Source organism: Cetorhinus maximus, chromosome 15 (assembly GCF_964194155.1).
Source record: "Cetorhinus maximus chromosome 15, sCetMax3.hap1.1, whole genome shotgun sequence".
NCBI lineage: Eukaryota > Metazoa > Chordata > Chondrichthyes > Lamniformes > Cetorhinidae > Cetorhinus > Cetorhinus maximus.
This window is the reverse complement of record NC_135893.1, coordinates 88,848,536-88,868,178: the sequence shown is the minus strand read 5'-3', so window position 1 is coordinate 88,868,178 and position 19,643 is coordinate 88,848,536. Positions and strand designations below refer to the sequence as shown.

General features: G+C 42.3%; 1 protein-coding gene across 1 annotated transcript in view; it reads right to left on the bottom strand.

The window, feature by feature from the left end:
• Positions 1 to 19,643, bottom strand: part of LOC144690309 (uncharacterized) — a 79,664-nt gene that overhangs the window by 48,675 nt on the left and 11,346 nt on the right. Inside the window, 3 exon segments of the mRNA XM_078557664.1 lie at positions 916 to 1,011; positions 15,827 to 16,002; positions 19,125 to 19,266. Coding sequence (XP_078413790.1) covers positions 916 to 1,011; positions 15,827 to 16,002; positions 19,125 to 19,266 — 414 coding nt within the window.

Below are 19,643 nucleotides of genomic sequence, written 5' to 3'. Positions count from 1 at the left end.
AACTCTGTGCTAGCTCCTTATTACTATAATTTCAGCGTACAGCTCAGCACAACACAAGCTGCTGGCCAGCCACATGTTCAGCAGGGCTCTGAAGACTGTATGAGGCTAGCACATGTTGCAGCTAGTGTCTAGCTCTTAAAGGCAGTCTCTCCCTCTTAGCAGGGCGCTGCACTGAATCACAGAAGGCTGCTATTGCTGCAATTCTGTAGAAAAGAAATGAAATACCAGGGCTGTGCAATACCTCCCAGCTTTACTAATATACTACTGGAAGCATTAGTCATGGTACTGAACAGAGGAGAGAGGCCATGTTGCCACGGAGGGGTAGGGGGAGGATGCAAATCCTCCAAAGGGTATAGGTGTAGGTAGCAAGGGAGGTTAATGCCTGGAGTCAGACCCTGAGAACCTGGCTTCTGTGCTGGAAGAATTTAATGGCCTCCTCTGTGTGGTTAACATTAGTGAATGTATCTTCATATGATACCTCGTATTCACCACACCTCTCACACTGCTCAATGCAGCACAATGCCCTTTCTCATTAGCTCTCAGGACTTATGACTAACATTTACACAAACCCCACCTCACCCTTCCACACTTTACAAAGGTGCCAGCTCAAACCAACCTCTTACAGCTGCCATGTACCTTCAGCTATTCAGCTATAGCAGGCACATCAAACAGCCAAAGTGGTGGAGAGTTGTAGGAATACAGGGAACAACACTACACCCAGTTTCTTTCCCTGCCCAACATGACGACAATTTACCAGCATTGCCTCTGGGGAGAAATCAGCTGCTCTCTGGTTCGTTTTCAGTGTCAACAATTTGCATTCATATAGTGCCTTTAGCGCAGAAATGAACTTCTCAAGGCGCTAAACAGGTACCAAACAGGTTTCCCATTTACTGTAAGAATCTGGTTCCCTTTTACCTTCATCAAAGTGAAAGTGAAGTTGGAAACAGGATTTGGCGGCAAGGTGGTCCCGGTCAGCGTGGCTCCACAGGTCACCAAAATCTGATCGCCAACCTGTCAAGAGCGTGTGGACAATGCTAGTGCCCAAGGTCCCCACATTAAAGTCATGTGCAGGCTTCTACAAGAGTCCATTCGTCAAATCCCATGTGTCTGAAGCCCTGAAACTTCTAGTGGTAGTGGTCATTGGTTTGGAAGGTGCTGTGGAAGAAGTCATAGCAAATTACTGTAGTACACGTTGTACGGATTGCTGCCACTGTGCACTGGAGGTAGAGGGATTGAATGTTTAAGGTGGTGGGCGGGATGTCAATCAAGTGGGCTTTAAGTGGGTTTAAGGTACACATGGCTGCCACTGTGCACTGGAGGTGGAGGGATTGAATGTTCAAAGTGGTGGGCGGGATGTCAATCAAGTGGGCTGTTTTGTCCTAGATGGTGTCAAGCTTTTTGAGTGTTGTTGGAGTTGCACTCATCCTGGCAAATGGAGAGTATTCCATCACATCCCTGTCTTGTGCCTTGTAGATGTGAATAGGCTTTGGGGAGTCAGGAGGTGAGTCACTTGTTACAGGGCAGAAAGACTTTTAACTGCTCTTGTAAACATCATATTTATATGGCTGTAACATTTAATAGTCAAAGATAACCTCCAGGATGTTGATTGTGAGGGAGTCAATGATGGTAATGCCATTGTATGTCATGGGGAGGTGGTTACACTTAATCTTGTTGAAGATGGTCATTACCTGGTACTTGTGTGGTAAAAGTGCTACTATCAGCCCAAGCTTAAGTGTTGTTGAGATCTTGCTGCATGTATTATCTGGGGAGTTTCAAATGGAACTGAACATTATGCAATCATCAATGAGAATTCCCACTTCTGACTTTATGTTGGAGGGAAGGTCATTAATGGAGCCACTGAAGTGCTTGGGCCTCAGACACTACCCTGAGGAATTCCTACAGCGATGCCCTGGAGCTGAAGTGATTGGGCTCCAGCAGCCATTTTCCTGTGTGCGAAAACAAAAGCAAAATACTGCAGATGCTGGAAATCTGAAATAAAAACAAAAAATGCTGGGAAAATTCAGCAGGTCAGGCAGCATCTGAGGAGGAATGGAGTTAATGTTTCAGGTCGAGTGACCGTTCATGCATTTGACAAGGCTGGTGTCCCTATTAGATATTTCAGAATAAACTGCAAATTCCATCCAACTATCTAATTCTCCCTTTATTAGACATTTGTATAGATAAGTACTGTTTGTGTTTTTCCAGAAAGAAAAGAGAAATAATTTCTCTGCCAAGTGGCTTCATGCTCTGCCTGCTTATTCCATAAGAATTGGTTGTTGTTGTTGATACTTCAAAAGGTCGGGGTGATTGACATTTTTATTGCCTTCTAAGTGAAATGACTTTTTTTAACATGTAAAAAGTTATGAATGAATTACTTTATTAAAAGTTTTTTTTTTACACACATTACTGTCACTATAGGGTTCATTTGTTCTCTCCCGTTTATATTGTCTCACTGGTATGGAAGTGCTATCGCTTGACATTGGGGGCATGAGGGACCATGGTGGTGGGTGGAAGTTCAGAGCTTGAAATAGGTGCATGAGAGACTGGCAAGCCCTGAGTGGAAGGGCATAGCTTGGCATAGGGAGCATGAGGGTTCATAGGGAGTAGGTGGGGAACATGAGGCAGCATGGATGGGGCTTGGGGAGTGTTTGGAGGATGAGTGGGTCTGAGGGGTGAGAGATGGAGGGCCATTCTGTTTTTATTTAACTGGGACAAGGTCCCACTACACCAAAGTGGGCCTTTTAAAAAGCCCACTTTTGCACCTGGAATCCCCCGTGGTTGCCTCCAAACTTGTTCCCAAGTCTGGCCTGGCTCCAGCCCGCACCTGCCCCCTAGCAATGAAGATCCCACCTTTGTAGGCACTTCCTCCCAAGACGAGCAGGCTGGCAATTTTCCCGATTCCTGCTACCCGCCTCGAGGATGAAAATTCAGGGGGTTTTCTCAGAAGTTAACAAACGGCCTAAATGGTTAAGGCCAAGTCTTTGAAAAGCAAAACCTTTAGTCCAAATTGCCACCATGCTGTGTTTTAGTTCTCAAAAACTGCTGGATTTCTTGCTGCACCATCAGTATTTATGTGAAGCTGGATGTTAATAGAATCCAAGCCAGTTGGTGAAGTCGAAACCAAGGAATGGAGATTTTCTTTACTGAGAGAATTTATTGACTTTGTTCAACCTTGTACCTCTCCTCCCACACCCAGTGCCCCAGCTGTCCCCTATTTATATGTGATCAAAGTACTTATTTAAACAATGCCGTTCACCAGTGTATCTTAACAATATAAACAATATAATTATCAAACTATTAACAGTTTTCCTTTCTTTCTATAAACAATAAACTGTATAACACACTGAAATAATTTAAAAACAAATTAAAGAAAAATTATTTTCCACATTTCCTATAACCCAGCCTAATGCAAGACTCCCCACCTCTAGGACCTCTAACAATTTCTTCAAGCAAGCACCCCTTTTTGCAAAACAACCATATAATTGGTGACTTGCGTCAACTCATCTTATCTTAGAAGTCTCTTTTCTCTTTAACATTTCTTTTATGCTAGCAAGGCCAATCCTTAACCTTTACCCAGTCACACCCTTTGCTGAATGTACATTATCCCACGGAGAATGGTTATCCACATAACATCCAATGGGCAAACTTTTTTTAAAATGCCCTTGTATAGGATTTCCCTCAAAATGTTTGATAAGTAAAATCCCGTATCTATTGCTTCTACTAGAGCCAGTGTTTCTGCAGCAAGGCGCTTTTAACTATTCTTTTTATTTTCTTTGCTTCCCAGGCGAATGGACAACATTTGTTATTCTTTCTCACCAGGAATATGATAAACCCTGCTCTACTAGAATATCCATCCAGGCATGTGAAGCATCGCTAAAAATGACTAATTTCATATCTTCTGGATCACCCAAGGCTGGAAAATTGAGTGATCATTTCCCTGAATTTAATTTCCTTAATGTTTTATTTGCTGTCAGAACTTCCTCAACTGTAACATGTTTCATCATAGTGCTCAGTTCCAATACATCTAAAAATTAGCATCAGTTCTAGTCTGAGTGCACAACCAGTTCAACTGTCCAATCAAAATTCTTAACTGGTCTGTTTCTTCCTTGGTTGCAGGGTCTTCTTTTTGTGAGGGCCTGGCCTGATTTATTGGAATGCAATTGACATTTCCCAAATAAGACTGTTGATTGAAGGTCAGTCCCAACTTATTTTGCTTAACGTCTAATCCTATATATTTAAAGGTAACAAAGCCTGACTTCCAGTGTTGAATTCCATCTTTATTTTATCTATCACCCAACGCTTAGCTTCTGCAGAAATTCATCAATGTGCATCATAAAGATGCTTGTTAGTTTCTCCTTGTGATATCAATAGAACATTGCTGGGTCTGCTTTTAGCTGAATGCAACCTGTTTTCAACAGGATGGACCTAACTGAGAAATACCACACCCTTGATCCATCATTTAACCCGTAAACACACTTGTTTAATTTCCACAGTTTCCCTTCTTTTATATCGCCAGCTTTTTAAAGTGGTTTCAAAAACACTTCCCTTTGAAACTTCTCACCCTGCAAAAATATAGCTTTTATATCAATCGATTTACATTCCCAGGAATATGTTGCTAAAAGAGCCAAGAAAATCTTCAAGCTCACTTTTCCTGCAGTGGGGGAATCCACTCTGACAGCTTGATCACCAAGTCTTCCTTCGAAAATTTATTCACTTATCTTCTAATTTGTTAATAGCCACGAAAACATCTCGATCATAAGGTCTTCTACTTCTAGTGGCATTCTTAGCCTGTTCTATGGCCCTTGTTCTTGTCAAACTATGACCTCTACTCACCCTTCTATCTCTTTCTAGACTACTGTTACACGATCTCTTCCTTCTATGATGAGAGTCCCTTTTGCATGTCAGTGATCTTTTCCTAGGGCTGTGATCACTTCCCTGTCCACTTTCAGAACTCACCCTGCATTTTCTGGCCTTCCATACCTTAATCTCATTTTGCCAATCCATGGGTCTTACCTTCTGGGTCTTGCACATCCAGCCAATGTTTGTATTTGCCGGTGGCATCTCTTCACTCACCGGCCCCCATTGCCATATATGTTACTCTAGTGCCAACTTTTGATTGTTGTCCTTTGGGATAAATAGCCTTATCCTGTGCTTCAGCATCACTTTGTTCCTATTCATTCAGCTCTTTATCTGCCATAATCTGCCACTTGTAATTGTCCAATAAATGTGTATGTGAAGTGCATGGTGCCTCTTCACTTTCCATTACCTGTTCAGACTCTGTAAATATATAATTAGTGCCAATTAGCCTTGAGAAACATACTCTAACAGCTTGATTGCCATAATAAAAACAGAAAATGCTGGAAAAACTCAGCAGGTCTGGCAGCATCTGTGGAGAGAGAAACAGAGTTAACGTTTTGAGTCCATGTGACTCTTCTTCAGAGCTAAAGAGAAGTAGAAATATGATGAATTTTACATTGTTTAAGAGGCGGTGGAGCAGCTGGAACAAGATAGAAGGTCAGGGAAAGGTGACAGCTAAGGAGAGGTTGACAAAGATGTCATGGACAAAAGACGAAGGGAGTGTTAATGGTAGTGGTAAGGGCTAAAGAAAGTGCTGATTGTGGCATTAAGGTAAGATAGCAGAAGGTGTTTATAGCAGAACAAAAACAAAAATACCTGGAAAAACTCAGCAGGTCTGGCAGCATCTGTGGAGAGGAACACAGTTAATGTTTCAGTCCGAATGACCCTTCAACAGAACTAAGTAAAAATAGAATAGAGGTGAAATATAAGCTAGTTTAAGGGGGGGTGGGACAAGTAGAGCTGGATAGAGGGACAGTGATAGGTGGAGATAACCAAAAGATGTCACAGACAAAAGGACAAAGAGGTGTTGAAGGTGGTGATATTATCTGAGGAATGTGCTAATAAAGGGTAGAAAGCAAGACAAGCAAGGTACAGATAGCCCTAGTGGGGGTGGGGTGGGGTGAAGGAATCAAAAAAAGCTAAAAAGTAGAGATAAAACAATGGATGGAAATACATTTAAAAATAATGGAAGTAGGTGGAAAAAGAAAAATCTATATAAATTATTGGGGAAAAAAAGGGGGGGGAATTGGAAATGGGGTGGGGATGGAGGAGAGAGTTCATGATCTAAAATTGTTGAACTCAATATTCAGTCAGGAAGGATGTAAAGTGTCTAGTCGGAAGATGAGGTGCTGTTCCTCCAGTTTGCGTTGAGCTTCACTGGAACATTGCAGCAGGCCAAGGACGGACATGTGGGCATGAGAGCAGGGTGGAGTGTTGAAATGGCAAGCGACAGGGAGGTCTGGGCCATGCTTGTGGACAGACCGAAGGTGTTCTGCAAAGTGGTCACCCAGTCTGCGTTTGGTCTCTCCAATGTAGAGGAAACCGCATTGGGAGCAGCAAATGCAGTAGACTAAATTGAGGGAAGTGCAAGTGAAACGCTGTTTCACTTGAAAGGAGTGTTTGGGCCATATGACTCTTCTTCAGAGCTCAAGAGAAGTGGAAATGTGAAGGTTTTATACAGGTTGGTGGAGCAGGTGGAACAAGATAGAAGGTCAGGGATAGGTGACAGCTCAGGAGAGATTGACGAAGAAGTCATGGACTGTTTTTCCACCACTGCCTATAACCTTACCTGGGCCTTTCCACTCTGCCCTTCTCTTTTGTAATATACCATGTCCCCTGGATCAGAATTTCTTTCTGATGGCCTTGTGCAGTGCTGTAAGGCGTGCCAAATTTTCTCTGAAACTTCAGCCTTGATAAATACCCTTCTCTCCCTGCTTGCAGGGCATTCAAGTGCTCAGAAAAAAATGTACTAATCATAGTCCTTTCTAAATCCAGGGGATAATCCCACATCACCAAAGGTATTTTTAAATTTCTCCCATAAACTAATTGATAGGGCCTCCAAACCCCAACCATTGGAAGTGAATTCTTCACCTGGACTGCCCACACCGGGGCAGATGTCAGTTTACAGCTCAGTTGGTCAGGTAAGATCTTGTGATGCATTTCATGAATTACTGTGTGATTTCTTTCACAAAACCCATTACTATAGGGACTTTCCACTGCTGTGTTCATTATTACGATGTCCGTATTTTCACACATACTTTTAAATTCATCGTTGGAAAACACCTTCCCCCCCGCCATTGCCTATTGTCAGTTAGGAATTAAACCAGTGCACCCAGTCCTGTTCCTATCTATTTTTCCATTATCTTGTCCACAATTACCTTTTAGTCTTAACTATATATCATTGTTGAGAGACAGAAGCTAGTTGCCCTACCTATGAAGCGTAAGAGAAAAATGTTTTTGTCCTTATCCCATAGCTTCAAGTCCATTGCTGCTATTTCATTAAAGTCTCTTGCTAATGGGAGACTCAGTACGGGCTGTGATGGTGTCCTCCTATTTTTCTTTTTAACCTATATCGCATTTCTCTCCTATAAGTTTAGTATATTCATCATCCATTGACCCTGCCCCCTTTAGTAGAATTTTTAACCCCATACAAGATGGATGGGAAAACTGCTGATGTAGTTTGAAAACAATTTGCCTTTTTCCCTTTAAACTCATAACCCCTGGTGTCATCAAGACTTCCTTAACATTAAGATTAGAAATGTTAGGTCTTGTTAAAGGGACACAATAATGTCCCAATTGTGTAAACTGTAAATCTACAGATTTTCTAAAAACAATTGCCTTATTGTGTTCTGTATCTAATTTCATCGAGCCTTTATCATAGACAGCTTACTCAACAGTAAGAGTAGTTAACTGGATACTACACCTGTCCTGATAAAATGGTTCACCCTGGGTATTATACACGGAATCACCACTCTCTCTAGTTACTTTAACTAGTGTTATTGTCCATGAACCTGATGTAAGTAGAACTTTCATATTCCTTAACCTTAGTTCGGTCTTTACTATTTAGAGAATCCAGGTAACAGTTTAACCAATCCACTCCACATAATGTGGGCATGTACTCACTGTCTAATACAGCACAATTGAATGAGTCCACAACTGGAACACCCATTACCAGACTAAAGCCTCTGGTGACCAGTACAATACGTTCTGGCTGATCAGTGTAGTTACCTTCCCCTTCTGAACCTTCCTTGTCATGTGTCATTTCAAAAACCCTGTTATTCTGGTTCGGACAATTCATCGCATAATGGTATTACCTCGACTAATGTGTATCCCACTTGTGATGCCAATTTGTAAGTTTTAAGGTTAGGGAGTCACAGATTCCCAAAATAGGTCATTAAGAACTCATAAGTAATTTTAAGGTTGTTTATTAAGTAACAGCAGTTTAGATATGATGCATAAGCTAAATAGATAGGAAAAGTATTTCATCCATGACAGGTGAGAGCAAGTTGCTGATCCCATGGGGCAAACAGATGGATGGCACAGAGTGACTGCTGATGTCTGTAGCTTTTGGCAGCAGTCTCCTGCTCTCTAACCAAAGTGTAAACTTGCCCAGTCCTGCTCCCCACCCCAGCACAACACTTCCTCCATCTTCCCTGGTCTCCCTCCATCTAAAGAAGGCAGCTGCCCAACAAGAAATACCCCCTGCCTCTGGGCGCCCATTAATATAGTTTATTTCTAGGGACTGGTTGTTTATACTATGTCAATCCTGATTGGATCTGACCAATGACTGCAGGACCCGGTACCCAACGCGTCACCACACCCGTCGGTCCATCACTTTAGCCTGAGCTCATCATTTACTTTACCTCATGCTTGGAGCCATTTGTTAGCCTTTACTAAACACTTGTACTAACTCCATAAGAATTCTATAATATTCTGAAAAGTACCATTTCTTACAAGTGTAAATAAGTGTCTCTTTATATGTGCTCCAATAATCATCTAATGTATGCCCTCCTCCTGTATATCCTTAATTTACATAATCAACAATACCTGGATAACCTTCCACAATGTTGGGTATATGCCACTATTGTAGCCGTGCTGAAACAGCTTGACCAGGCACGCAGCTAGTTCTGGAGAAGGGGTTGCAGATGGTACCAAACACTGGGGCCTGGGGGCTAGGAGGGGCCCAGGCTCGGTAATTTAAATGGTGTTCTCGTTGCCCTTCAGCCCGACCGTTCCGATTTTTTTAAAGCCAGTTTTTCAGCTCCGTTTCACTATATGCTGCGCTGCTGCTTCCAACCTTCAGGTAGCTTCATGATTCCGTTTCTTTTCTTGAAAAGCCTGCCAGAAAAACATGAAGCTGCCTGAAGATCAGCAGCAGCAGCAGCACCACAACAACTGAGAGTGTTCTTGGTTGAAAAACGGTAAATGAAATCTCGAATTAGTTTAGAGCCAATTGGATGGTGCATGGGGGTGGGAGGAAGAGGGTGGGGGGATTTTGTGGTGAGGTGATGGGGTGCGGTGGGAGGAAAACTGGGGGCTGGGGGAGCTTAGAGGGTGGGTAGAGGGTTTGGGGGACGGGGGGGTGTGGCATGAGGTTGGGGGGTGTTGGAGAGGGAGGTTGGGGCAGTTGGGTGGGGTGGTGGGGGTTGGGTATTGGAGGGATAGGGGCTGTGAGGGGGGAGGAGATTGGGGGGTGGGATGGCAATATCACTTTTAAGATTTAGTGCCACAAAATTAAATACTGTAGAGTTCGCCAAATTCTCTTTTGAATTTAAACCAGCATATAAACAACAGCATAAATTTTCATTGTGTCCTAAAGTAAGCACAATTCTGATGACATGCTGTGTTGATGTACCAGAGGCTTGAGAATCTTGGGCCTCATCAAAACCAATGTAAGGAACTCAAAGCCAGGAGTGTTAGAAAACAGGACGTTGGCTCACTATCGCCCATTTTATTACTCTTGCAAAATCTGGAATGAAATCTGTACTTGTCACTAAGAGATTGCTGAAAGAAAGGGTTGACAAATCTCTACTACATCCTAGCTTCACCCCACCCTGCACCATCCTGTTTAAAATCTAGCTGAAGGTGGTCACACTGTGGGACGGAAATTTCTCTGTGGGAAGAATTCCCAATAATCCATTGTAAATTTGGCAAAACAATCCATTAAAATCCCAGAGAAACAGCATAAAGGGCTATCACCATAAAGGCTCTTTATAGAAACCCAATCCTATGACTTAGAGGCCTGAATCTTCTGGTCGGTGTCCGGGGGTGAAAGAGCGCAGGCCCTGACTCTCCCTCCTCCCCTCGCCAACACAGGGAGTGCTAAGCGCTTCCGGGTGCACATCATGCAGGGCCGGCCTTATTTGGACTAACCACGTAAAATGGCGGCGCGCAGCCTATCACAGGCGGCGATCGGCTGTGCACCCGCCTATGCCTGCTCCTGCGCTGTTCCCCCGATGGGGAGAAAATGCTCCTCAGTGCTTCTAGAAATGATTTCTCTCAGGATATTGCAGTCACACTCTTTTTTTGCTTGTTGGAATTTCTTAATTATTAATTAATTTTTCAATTTAGGCTGTAAATTCACAATGTACAACACAATTTGTATGACAGCATCTGGGCGAAGGGGAAACAATCCAGCTCCTGACTTAAGGCCGCACCAAATTTTTTGTACCATGTATCATTCTTCTCTGAAAAATTCAGGTCAACAATTCAATCTACGTTTTTCCTGAACTGCTGGTAGATGCCTGGTGACAAATCCGGGGGAATGATGTCATCAGCATAAAACAGGCAGATGCCATTTATGGTATATTGTGCATTGGCACCGGAGAAATCAGAATGGTGAAGTTGTATTAGCTACAGCATTGAATAACTTTGTAAATGTAGTGATTTCCTTACAGCCACTTTCCTAACATAAGTCGATTGCCCTGTGATTAATTATCCTTAGAGAATTAGCATTGGGCCTCCAATTTCACCATTACTACAGTCTCTCTGCCCACTGCATGTAGGTTTAATGAAAGGGAGACAAAATCTACATTTCTTCCTTTCATAATGTCTCAAATCACTTTACAGCCAATTAAATACTTTAGAGTTGTCGTCACTTGTATAATGTTGGCAATGTTATCAAATGGCAGAGCAGGCTCGAGGGGCCAAATTACTGACTCCTGCTCCTAATACATATGTTCATATGTCATTCTGGGTGATGAGACGAGCTGGATAGATGGCCTTTATCATCCTTAATTATCTTGTGAACAGAGGCTGTAGTTACATTTATTGTTTCCCGTGAGCAGGCTTTGTGGGGTGAAATTACCAGGACAGGAATGCATAAAGGGCTGATAGTGAATCAGTAACCTGTTTTACACTGCACAATTCTCAGCGGTCTTTTCCATTGACTTGCATCTTGTCCTTTTGTCTTCTTACCTATTATCCCACACTTTATTTTGGTGCTTTTATCAGTTTTTCGAGGGTTGAAATATTGTGATAAAGTTGTGTTACATGTTAGATATTGAAAGTATATTGTAGTGAGAAGCAGCACTCAGCAGAGCCTTCACACTTGCTGTCCAAGAAAACACTGATACAATTGTGAACCATTCAGCCTTTGTCCTATGGCCTTTGAAAAGTTGTCTAACGCAGAGACATCTGAGGGCTCCAATGCTTCTCACTGACAGTGAAGACCTATCTTGTTCAATCATTCCACTTTGTTGCTCAGGAGTCATTTGATCTTTTTCAATCTGTGAGATTACTGATTAAATGGAATCCAATTACATCCCTTTTCTGAAATAATTATATTGAATAATATGCACCCAGCAGGAGAAAGTCTTCTAATTCTTCGACAGAATGAAAAATATCTTGTACAGTTTATCTAGGTTGCAAGTATTTAATCTTACCCTCAAACACAAGTATGAATTTACTGTCACCGGGTCCAAATGGTGCAATGTACAGAACATGTTAATGAGGGATAAGACAGTCACCAAAATCAATGTTATCGTCTGCACAGTGTTATAAATAAGTAATGGGATATTTTCCTGCCAAATTAACAATATTGCACAGTGCTGTTAAAGTAAGTTTTATCCTCTGGTTTGTTTAATAGTTGCAGTCGAATCACCAAAAGGGTGTACACAAACTAACACTGTATCACAATTTTGCTGCTTTTAATATTAATGACCCATGCTGTATCTATACCGGACAATATCTGTAACTAGATGCTGACAATAGGCGTCATCATTTCACTAGGACTTTTCTGTGAGTTTGATGAATTGATTGGTCAATCTTGAAAGGGGGAAAAATATCATGCATGAGTGAGGGGGAGGGTTGCGAGTGGCCGGGGCGGGGGGCAGTGGGGGGGTGGTAGTAGTGAATGAAGGGCCTGGAAAGAAGAGAAACACCAGGGCCCATGATTTTTCTCCCTGCCACTGGTTCTGGAGCACAAGTTTTCAATACAACAGCTGGAAAATTATGGATACCGTTCAGTAGGTCTTAATGAAGTCTTTGTAGCCTTAAGTGGGTTATCTCTATGTATTTATTATCTATAGTGTTATACATAAAGGGTTCAAGATAGGAGCTGTCTCCATGCTTGCTTGTGCACACAGCTCTGTCCAACACTAGACGGACTCCTAGCTGTCAGTAATGTATTCTCTTACATCAATTTGTGGGCGGTACTGTACTCAGTCCCATGTTACCCTATATGCGCCAGACCCTTATACTAAAGGGCCAATAGCCTGTGTTGTATCCAGTTCTTTCAGCTGTTTCTTGATGTCAAGTGAAGTGAATAGAATTGGCTGAAGACTGGTATCTGTGATGGTGGAGACCTCAGAAGGAGGCCAAGATTGATCATCGACTCGGCCCTTCTTGCTCAATATGGTTGCAAACACCTCAGCCTTGTCTTATACACTCGTGCCGGGCTTCTCTATACTTCATTGATATAGAACTGGCAAGGTGCTTTCCTGCCTTTGACTTCCAGCACACTACAAGGCCACTGTGATCTGTTCCACTTTGCCAACTTTTCAACACTTCCCTCCCCCTTTTGTATTCTGCTTTAAGCATTCACACAGCTCACATTTTTCTGTTATTTCTCTCATGGATTTTGCATTTCAAATAATAGCAAGGCAAAGAGTTATCAAGTAAAGGAGATTCCATGCATCTGTCAGGAAAAGCAAATTCCGATTTGGAGATACTTTCATTGGGGGAAAGAAGGTGGAGATCCAGACAGGTTCCTAATTTCAAATAGCCAACAGTAATGGCTAATGCAGATGAAAGCAGTTCATTTAATTTGCACTATGCATACAGATCTGGTCCACGTGGAAAAGCATGTTTATATCCGTGAGTATGCACAGTTCTGTTCGGGCTGTCTGAGTCTCAGCTAAATGTTTCAGTTTAAAAAACTGATGGAATAGCCTCCTCTAGACTAACACTTGTGGGGGTTTCTTGCAAACATGATTAAAAAGCTTTAAGAGAGGACTTGCATTTATATAGACTTTTCATGACCATCAGACATCTCAAAGTGTCTTACAGCCAATGAAGTACTATTGAAGTGCAGCTACTGTTGTAGTGTCAAAAACACGGCAGCCAATTTGTACACAGTAAGATTCCACAAACAGCAATGTGATAATGGTTGGATAATGTTTTTGTGATTCTAATTAGGAGATAAATATTGGCCATGACACTGAGGAGAACTGCCCTCCTCTTCTTCAAAATTGAGCCTAGGTTCTTTTACATCCACCCAAGCAGGCAGTTTGGGTCTTGGTTTGATGTCATATCCAAAAGACAGAAATTTTTGAGAATTTTTAAATCTCCTCTTGAGCATATTTTAAAACTGGACTGTAAGATTGCAGTTTCCAAGTGGCTGCTGAGAGGACTTCATAATGAAAATTTACCCTCCACACATAAAGACCCTTGCATCAGTGCGTCTTAACTTGTAGATCGCAACCCCCCAGTGGGATCGTGAGATGAGATTTTGGGGTCAGGAACTCTGAGGCACCAATGACTGTCGTGGAGCTCGGACTGACAGCTGAGAGGCACCTTCAAATCTTCATGATTTTTTTGTGGGCGTGGCAAAACAAACTGCTCTCTGAGACCCGAAAGCTGCTGCAAAAAACCTGTAAAAAGGTAGGTGTTAATTCTTTTTGTAGAAAGCCCATTTGATTAATAATTGGATTCCTATTGCGTCAATATTGAAGATCCTTATGAGATTTAATACAGAGAATCCTGAGGTGTTCACTTTGGCAGAAGGGATAGAGAGAGACAATATAAATTTAATGGCTCTATTGAGTGTACAGGGTCAGGGAGACCTGGCATTCCTGTGCATAGATCTTTGAAGACAGGAGGACATATTGAGAGAGTAATTCGTAAAGCACACAGAATCTTGGGCTTCATAAATAGAGGGATTGAGTACAAAAACAGGGAATCATTTTCAGCTCAGCTTAGGCTTCAACTAGGGTATTTCTTGCATCCAGTTCTGGTCACCGCACTTTAGGAAGGATGTGAAGCTTCTTAAGATGGTGGAGAGGAGATTTACCAGAATGGTTCCAGGGAGGATAGATTTTTGCAACAAGGTTAGTTTGGAGAAGTTGTATTTATTCTCGTTGGAGCAAAGAAACTGAGCAGAGATTGATAGAGATAGAGATGTACATGGCAAGTTTAGATAAGATGGACAAGGAAAAACTGTTCCCATTAGTCAATGATACAAGGACTAGGAGGGAGACATAGTTAAGGTTTTGGGCAAGTGGTGCAGGATGAGGAAGAACGTTTGTACCCAGCGAGTGGTAATCACCTGGAACTTGCTGCATACAAGGTTGATGGGAGCAGAGACAAATCAATGCTTTGAGAAGGAAACTGGATGGGCACTTAAGAAAAATAAACTTATAGGGCTACGTGGATAGAGCGATAGAATGGGACTGAGTGGATTAATCTGCATAAAGCCAGCATGAATTCAATGGGCCGAATGGACAACTTCCTTGCTGTAATTACTCTACTCAGTGACCGCTCTGGTGTATCCATGGATTCAAGATTAATGTCCACGACACTTCTAGGACCAACCCAGAGAAAAATCATAGGAGCATCAAAAATTTGTGTCCCTTTTTCATTCTTTGAATAATTGATCAGATATAAAAGTGTAGGTGATGGGGATAAAAGGCTAAAGAGGCTGGAGTCCACTAATTGGCAGGGCTCTGTGAGAATGGACATGTTGGGCAATCAATGGCAGCGGCATGGGGGCGGGTTAGTTAGAGGTGAGAGGTCACATGATGAAGCCTCCAGGAATACATCCATTCACCTTAACATTCACATGGAAGAGTGATCTTTTCTCTTCGAACAGCCAGATAACTGCACACTATTGTGTATTAAACAAAGCGGCATATGGGTGGAGGGTCGGGCTGATTTATCCTTAATGATCGGTGTAGTTAAAGCATAATTATGTTTATAAACGAGAGGGTAATAATTTCACCAAAAGTGGCACTCATCCATCACTCATAATTAGCAAAAACACCTTTAATAACATGGATCCCCACCCACCCCAATTCACTGTTAAACGCCCTGCTCCCTAGATGAATCCCTCCAGTTTAAGTTTGAACAGATACTTTCTTCACTGCGGTCAATGGGCAATTAATCAGCAAATCCAGTGTAACATAACTAACGGTCAGATGTTGTTTGTGTGATGCAAATGAGGGAAGGCGGGAGGTGACAGGATAAGTCATCCAGCAAATTTTGGAATTCACAATTCCTGGTGTATCTCACTTTACTGAACATTCCGGCCTCTTTGTGCATTACAGAATCAAAGAATCTTTACAGTGCAGAAGGAGGCCATTCGGGACAGAGTGTTTTGTGAACGGTGTGTAAACCTCACTAGCAGGACTCAGCACAATGACAAACATAACAGCCACTGTGTAAAAAAACACACGCACACACATTTCTAGAAGTGATTAAGGAAGTTGAGCAAAGGAAAATCAGGTAAATCATGAACGAGGTGTTTACATCAGCGGCGGACAGCACAAACATAGGGGTACTTGGGGTATGAAGTAAATCCCACACCAGACTCGAGCCCCAATTCACCGACATTCGGTGGAACTTGAAACTTAAATGTTTGTAACAGAGCAGTAATGAACAGGAACAGTTCCATCTTAGCCAGGGTCTCACCAACACAGGCCCTCCGACCTGCAAAAAGAAAACAATTGCAAAAATTTCAAAGCTGCTCTTCAAAGAAACAAAGTTATTCAGAATGATTTTTAAACTAGCCAATGTTGCATTGCTGTTCTATACGGCAGTATCCAAACAAACATGCCTTGAAGTCCTGCGACCAGTCTACATGTCTGTTCAAATTTAAAATAAATTTCTTAATGATTTAAGGCGCCAGCCAGAGCTCAGTGGGCAGCACAATCACCTCTCAAACACCGGGGCTTGTGGGTTCAAGCCTTTAAGGACTACAGTAGAAAAAATGTTAGAAGCAGTATGTTCGCTGCAAGAAGTGTTAATGTCACAATCTATGGGCATAATTGGACAGTTGGTAGCTTTGGTTTCACACAGTTCAATATACTATCTGTGTAATAGGAATGTAATGAATACAAGAACTTCTTCAATCTCTTCAGAGGCTGATCATCTGCCAGGACAGGAAGCTGGTGCAACAGTTCCCACTGCCATTAACCTTGGTTGGAGATAGTTCTGATCATAGGACCTGCCTGTGGGTGGGATCTCTGCCAGCATAGTAAGAGTTAAAGTTTGCCAATGAAGGACTGATTACACATCTGCTGGCCAACCACTGAGGTGAGATGAGCATGCATAGTGAAGAGATACAAGAGGAAACCCTTCCGGAGCTCAGGAAGCGATATCAGGAGAAAGAAGAAACCTACGGCACAGCCCCAATCAACTTAGAAGAGGTACGATTCCAGTCAGCTCTGACCTCCACGACCCAAGGGTGCAGCGCTGCTGGAGCACCTTTAAAGCTTTAATGGCTAGTCCTGTAACCCACCAATCTGCGTCCCTGCATGATTCATAGGGACCGTAACAAATAGTTACCACCGATGCCTGCGGTTTAGACGCCTTCCCTTAACTCAAAGAGCTCTTGGATCAACTGAGCTTGTCCAAATCCAGTCTCTCTTGCCTGACAACAATACAAAACATCGATAAGGAAGTCAAATCACTCACGAAGGAAGCATTTGTATAAATTCTGGAGGTCAGTTGTGAATTTTAAAACCAACATGAGAACGGTAACAGGTGCAGAAGGAGGGCAGTGTAAAATGTAAAGTGGTGAAACATCTATTCAAATCGTTTTAAGGCTGAAAATTCAGAGAAACTAAAATCTCTTAAATGTATTGCGTAATAAACAAATCTGGGGGTTCAACAAGAAATATGAGCGTGGAAAAACTGAAGCTTGTCTTTATCTGCTCTCAGTTTTCTTAGTTCTCACACAAAATTTACACATCCTTAAGATGTGGCAAACTGAATGATAGGATTGTCCTGACTAATTCACCATTAGCAAATGCTGGATGATTTTTTTGTCATAAAACACCAGATTGACATTAGTAGTGTACATTTGCATAAAAGGCGACATGAGAGAATGCATCAGTAACCTATTGCACGTATATAGTACGGTAGCTACTCGCCACGCCTATAGGAGGCATATATGGTGCGAATGGCCAACATATCCTTGCTTCACCCAATTGAGATGCCAGAAAATGGAACACCACCTTTTCCCTGCTCCCAACAGAGCATGTCCATCAGTCCCTGAAGATTAGTAGCTAGGAGAAGTCATTGTCATTTTCTGTATCTCCGGCTCCAGCCTTACCCCACTTCCAATACCTCCTATTTCACCTGTGGTACCTCCTAGTTAAAGGCTGGATATTAAACTCCCCTTTGCTGATTGGCCATGCGTCATACGCCCCACTTGATTTTTTCTTTCCACTGATCTCAGTGGAATCCACCCAATCAATTGTCTGGCTGGATTTTCAGTCTGTAAGATTGGTATTGATTTGAATCCTCACTGCCTCCAATATTGAAGCTACTTGTTTCCAGGAGTAACACATGCAGGGCTCATTGATGGCAACAATCAAAACTGCACGAATATCCCCTCGCAACCACGTGGGGCTGTGTGATTTGTGACCCAGAGGCTGCCAGTGCAGGGACCATGTCGAATGGTTTCTACCTGTGTTATTATGTGGGGCACAAGGGCAAGTTTAGACTCGAGGCTCTGGAGTTTGAGTTCAGGCCGGATGTTAAGAGTTGACTGGAATGTCCGGAGCTCGCGGTGTGGCTGTGAATCCGGAGCCTGGGGAGATTAAGAGGTGGCGGAGGAAAGGCCGGGCCCAGGGTCCCGACCCTCATGCTGCTGCTGCACAATGTCTCTGAGTCAATGTGCGGCAGCAGCAACACAGCAGTAACCCTCCTGTACAGCTCCCCCCTGTCCTCTTGAAGTCTATCACTGTCCTCCTCACAGTTCACAATACTTCCAAGTCTTGCATTGTTTTCAAATTTTGAAATTGTGCCCTGTACACCCAGGTCTAGGTTATTAATATAAATCTGGAAAATTAGTTCCCCTCTACATACCATCCCCCATCAGAAATAAGTAAAGTTTTCTGTAATTCATGGTTTTAATAGGCTTGTATTAAACAATTAAACTGTTGCATAATGAAATTCTAGCTATACTAATGTCTAATGATTCAAAATACCACATGGTTTGAAATAAAATGACTATCGGCACTAATATTTTTCACTTAAAATGCATAGTTTTACTGAAGTTTAGGGACTCAAATGATTAATACATAGGAAAACAATGTAATAGTTGACTTAGAAATGATATGGCCAACATATTTTCTTGGAGTCAAAATTTGGCACTAAACCCCTGCTGAGACCTGCATTCATCTTGGACGGTCTGCAGTGTCCCTACATTTCAATATTGACTAAGATTCAATGACATTGGTGTGATGCACTTTATGATATCCTGAAATTGTGAAGGTGTATTTTTAATCAATGGAAGTTCCATTAATTCCCAGTCTGTGTTTCATTAGCTGGTCTCAGCTTCTGGCAGTCTTAGGAAAAAGGCAAATTAGCCCAGATTCCAGCTCCGAATTGCTCACTCACCCTCTTCAAAATTATGTGCATAGATATTGGGTCAGACTCTGCATTGACAGTAGCCCATTCCTTTGCAGTCCCACAACCACCCCACCCTCCTAAAAGATAATAGAAATGCAATTTCCTTAATGCTACATTTCCATTTTATTTTCCCCAGCAAGGGAGGGGAAATTCCACCAATATATAATCCAAAAATTCATAAATTGTGCTACCTGCAGAGAAAGGCATGAAGGCATCTCTCGTCACAAACTTGCCCTCAGCATCCAGAAAGTGAGACGGGTTGAACTCATTTGGTTTTTCCCATTGGGTTTTATCGTTCAGCACAGAGGACAGCAATGGAATCACATGGGTTCCCTAAAATATTCAAATATCATTTCAATATGATTTCATTGTTATATTCAAAAGAAATTACCAAAACTATTCACACAGAAAGAGCCTTTCAGTCCATCGTTCCTGTGCAACTCTTTGAAAGAGTTGTTCAATTATTCCCACTCTGCTCTTTCTCCATTACCAACTTAACAACAACATGCGACTTTAATAATAAAACACCCCAGACATCGCCACATTAAAGGATTATATATAAGTTGGTACATATAAGTTATGAGAGCCATCCACTTATTCCCTAATGGTGCACAATGCAATTAGATACAACCTTGAGAGCTCACTTTCTCCCCTACCCCACCCCTTTCCCGACCCCTATTAAATTTCAGAATATTAGGCCCCAGTTGTGG